This window comes from Ornithodoros turicata, chromosome 6, assembly GCF_037126465.1.
Source record: "Ornithodoros turicata isolate Travis chromosome 6, ASM3712646v1, whole genome shotgun sequence".
NCBI classification, from domain to species: domain Eukaryota; kingdom Metazoa; phylum Arthropoda; class Arachnida; order Ixodida; family Argasidae; genus Ornithodoros; species Ornithodoros turicata.
Genome location: NC_088206.1, coordinates 48,780,172 through 48,784,934, shown reverse-complemented (window position 1 = coordinate 48,784,934; position 4,763 = coordinate 48,780,172). Strand labels below are relative to the sequence as shown.

The 4,763-nt window shown below is 51.7% G+C and overlaps 1 protein-coding gene across 1 annotated transcript; it reads right to left on the bottom strand.

Annotated features, from left to right (window-relative positions):
- Positions 1-980: 980 nt before the first annotated feature.
- Positions 981-1,619, bottom strand: LOC135398602 (uncharacterized). The gene has a single exon (XM_064629986.1). The coding sequence runs from the start codon at positions 1,617-1,619 to the stop codon at positions 981-983; it is 639 nt and encodes a 212-aa protein (XP_064486056.1).
- Between the last annotated feature and the right edge of the window lie 3,144 nt (positions 1,620-4,763).

Here is a 4,763-nt window from a genome sequence, read left to right as displayed (position 1 = left end):
TCTTGAGGTGCTGAATCGTCTTAAACGAAAGCCCTTGTCTTTTCTCTTGTTTCCGTAATCTCCGACCATCAGTCCTTCTTCCCAAGAATGGGCACCAATTGTGCTATGGCTACAAAAAACGCGTTTCGACTTCTAGCCTTTTCTTGTCTTTGCTAAGCTTCTGAGCGCCCTAAATTATGACGCAGCCCCTCGCCTGTTTTTGGGAACCGTTGGTGATCGGTGGCACGAAAACCGGTGTCTGTTCTTGTGTTTTCATAACCTCCTATCACCCCCACTTCTGCAGCAGATATCTTCACACGAAAGAGAACGAAGATCACTGATGTAAATTTCGAGTATCAGCTTCTTGTGAAGTGTAATTTCTCATTAATAATGAGTTGAAGGCAAGTGACGGCATGTTTGCTGGCTCCTTTAACTATGCGGCGGTAGCGTAAAAGTACCTGGTTACTTTTGTATGTTGGTAACGAGTAACGTATTTAGTTACTTTTTTTCTGAAGTAACGGGTAACGGTATTTAGTTCCTTTTTTTGGTAACGGGCAGAAGTCTGGGTCGCAGGGGTGTCTCTCCTCCAAGGTTAGTCCACGGAAGTGGGGCTGTACCCTTGACGGGCCTTCTCCACAGACAGGGCGGGGCTGGGAGCTCCATTTCGAACCTGACACCCAGCCAACCGGTCTCCCTTGCGAGACCACAGTCCAAGTGGCTATACAGAGCGCTTCGTGGACGTCACCGAAATGGCCCCGAGCGGGGAACCGGACCGGCGTGAGGGCCCACCCGCTTCGGGCGAGGACCGTGTCGGAGGGGGAGCCCTCCTGCTGTAGTGGGGGGCATGGCAGCTGCTTGAAAGAATAGGGGATCACGGTGAGAAAGCAATTTCCGACCGCGAGAACCTGAAAAGGCTCTCCCCCAGAAGGTTATAGCTGAAGACGGCGAAGCAGAAATCACATTAAGAAAGATCAAGGATTTAGTGACTGGGATAGTGACGGCTACGTGCGTCGCCTGCGGGAACGGAAACTGTAGCGACTGGAGGGTCCGGGAGCGGGATCGTCGTCCAGGTCTTGAGGTGGAGGCTGAAGAGGTGCTTCTCCGCCCTCGGGGTCGCGGAGGTGGTAAGTTTTCAGATCCGAGATGTGTACTGGCCCAGCTTCCTCGCCAGTGTCGCAGCGACGAAGTCTGTAAGTCAGGCAGGAGGAGCACGCACTTACCTCGAAGGTGCCATCCCACCTATCTGCGAGCGAAGCTGCAAAGCCGCGTGACGCATCACTAAGCGGGTGAGTCCGTCGAAGGACAAGGTCACCGACGCTGTAGGTGAGATTCCGTCGTCCACGGTTGGACTGGCGAGCCTGGTCCATCCTTGCGACGTCCAAGTTCTCCCGAGCCATCCGAGCTGCGACGTCCAGTCGGCTCTGGAGGTCCTCAGGGTACCTTGAATAAGGAGGCTGGGTACTGCCATCCCAGAGGCCCAGGACATTCTCTACTGGAGAAGGAGCCTCTCGCCCCAAGTTCAGGAACGCCGGGGTGAACCCTGTAGATCTGTTGACCGTTGTCCGTGTAGCGAACGCCAGCTCAGTCAGGCGAAGGTCCCAATCACGGTGGTGCTGACTAGTAAAAGCAACCAGCATCATCTTCAGGTTCTGATTAACACGCTCGGTAATATTAGCCTGAGGGTGATACGGGGAAGTCTTCTTGTGCTGAATGCCTAAGACAGCGTAAGAATCTGAGAACACCTTACTTGTAAAGTAGGTTGCGTTGTCAGTGATCAGCTGAGCGGGAAACCCGAACCGTCAAAAGGTGTCGAGTAGTCGTTCCCATACTCTTTGGGACGTCAGCGTTCTGAGAGGAAACAGCTCAACCCACTTTGTGAAATAATCAGTAACCACAAACAAGTACTGGTTACCACTAGGACTACGAGGAAAAGGTCCCATCACATTACAAGCAACTATCTGCCTGGGCGTATTGCTTTGAACCGGCTGTAAGCGCCCAGGGGGTAAACCACCACGAGGTTTTGCTCTCTGGCATATCGGACAGGTACGAACACACTTAGTTACGTCCTGCCTCATTCCTGGCCATGTCGCAACACGACATGACTTTTCATAAGTTTTCCTGCCACTGCTGTGACATGCCAACGCCGAGTCATGAAAGTAACCTATGAAAGACTTACGCAGCTTCCGTGGCAGCACGACTCTGAATGGGGATGTACCGTCGTCGTCAGGGTGTCGGAGCGAATCGAAAACCGGAACCGAAAGCCGAAAAAAACCGCTATTTTGGTGCGAACCGGAACGGAATCGAAACCGTTTACGTTTTTTTCGCTCAGGAGGGAAACCGAAACATTAATTTAACGGTTTTCGGTCGAAGAAAAAATTTCACCGGTTGGACTACGAGTAGGCGAATGAAACTGTCGTCGTGCGTTCTGAAGTCATGTCATGGATACTTTACGAGGGTTACGGTTACGGTGCAATGTATGTCGGTATACTATGACCCTTAGGCTCCCTTTGTGACGTTTTATCGTTCGCGCAGAATGACTTAGATGTACATCCCAAACGGAACAAAACTTCCCGTGGTGTCCCTGGGGATATCCTTCCCCGGAAGTACGGATCTGCCTGGGAGGCAGACATTTTTCCGACGGACGTCCCCCACATCTCCGAGTGGCCACGGTTTGGACTTCCCACAAATGTCCGTCGTTTGTCCTCACAGGAGGTTATACCGAGATGCCCGGACGTTGCACGGACGTTTGCGTAGGTGCTCAGGGCCCTGCATTTTCTCAGAGTCATTATTATTGATACTGTTTTATTGAGTTGCTGCGTAAGTGAACAGATTCTTACTAGGGCTGTAGGCGTTTGCTTTCGCAATTTTGTTTCAGGCTCGGCCATTGCATCTTTCTTTCCCTGTTGCTCGTTTTTGTTTTGTTTCTGGTATTTCCGTTGCGGAACAACGAGAACAAAAAAAGTAAAAGACGTACATATACAAGCTCCTAGAACAATGAAGATCACTTTGAAAGTCAGTGGCATACCTTTCAAAGCGAAAACAGATACTATATATTGCTTGTCGCGCGAGCTTCCACAAATTCGGGAGTCCAGTCTGCCTGCGAGTCAAACTAAAGGGACAGATTCTTTAGATTAATGTGATTTCGTATACTTGTAACAGTGGACTGTAGAACTGCTTGGCGTACTAACTCACTATGACGTAACATCTGCGTTTCTTACTGCCTTTGGTGTGAGCCATTCAGTTGTCTCATCAGAAGTCGAACTCACGCCGCGACACACCTTGCCATGTTTCTCTCTCTCCTGCAATAATGCTCCATTTAACATCCCGTCAGGGGCCTTATTCGGACAATTGTTCAAACGGCCGTTACGACATATCCTGGGGATGTACGGCTAGGGATGTCCATCCACGTCGCTTCCAGGGATGTCCACCTGACATCAATTTCAGGACATGGACGTTGGGATCTATTTCGGACGTCCGCAGGAGATAGTGTTCTGTCTGGGATGTGACCGGTTGTGACTCTCTACCAATGTGGCGTAGTGTTCGTTTTAATTTCATCAGCCCAGACTCTTCTCAACTAAACAGCGACCCAAGGAGGCTGCGAAACGGCTTATTTATCGGTAATGTCGCGCAACGTGTCCCTTGTTTGAGAGCAGCGAAGTTGAATACATTTACGTATACGCGAGGCAAGCGCGTGCGAAGTGGCGCCTCGTTTGTGGACAGGACACGAACAAAAGAAAACGGAGCCGTCGAGCGCGTTTGTGACTGTGAGTGAAGGTGTTCCTCGATTTGCGTCGTACTCGTGCGGTAGTGCTTGCTGGCGAGGAAGCAGCAACAGGCATTCGGATGGGACGCAATCGCACCAATCATGTACCTGAACAGGATGCCATCCTCGCCCAGCAGATAGGAGTCGTGCCGTCCGTCAGACGTTCCGGTGTCTGCCGAGACCTGCACAGCTAATCATTGAGACACCCACTGACAAAGGCCGTCCGCTCTCTGATCGTCTAGGAGCTGCTCTCTGCTCACGACCGTGCCCCAGGACGAGGAAGAGGACGAAGAAGTTAGGAGGTTGGAGGACGACGAGGAGGTTAGAGACAGGTAGTAAAAAGGAGGACGACGAAGGGTTTGGACACAGTGTGGACGTGGAAGCGGACTGTAACGGACCTTAAGATGTAAGTCATTAAAATAGCGTGTTGCTTGGTACATCTTGTGTTTGCATTTGTGGTTCGCCTTCCACTGGGATCGAATGGACGGGCTTTGCCCCCGAGAGTGGGAATAGGCTCCCACAAATGGCGCCCAGACGTGGGGCACAAGCTCGTTCGTTCGACGACGTGGAAGACGCAGCACGTTCTATTTTTTTCGTTCCATTTTAGTGTTTCAGGTTTTATTTTAGTGTGATACTGCCGGATTGTGGTACTTCAATCACTTCGTGTTCTTTCATTTTTTCTTTTGTATCTCGCTTTGTTGGGCTCGTTGCTTGCTCGTTTTGATTGAGTGTTATACCTCCCGCCCGGTGCCTGACCCGTGGAGCTGACGGACCGTACGCCGCCTCGCGGGTACAACCTCCGGAGTGGAGCAAAAGCTCCATTACCCCAGCGGTCTCACTCGGAGGAGCGACCGGCACACGTCGCCCCGGCGCCTACAGAGCCGAGAGGACCGGCCGACGATGAGAAGGCACCTGTCGTGCCTCCATCCCAAGGTACGTCGACTGCGGTATCTGCAGTGCCGCAGTCAGACACCACAGCAGCGGCAGAGCTTCTGTCATGTATGGTAGAGCTGTGCTCGTT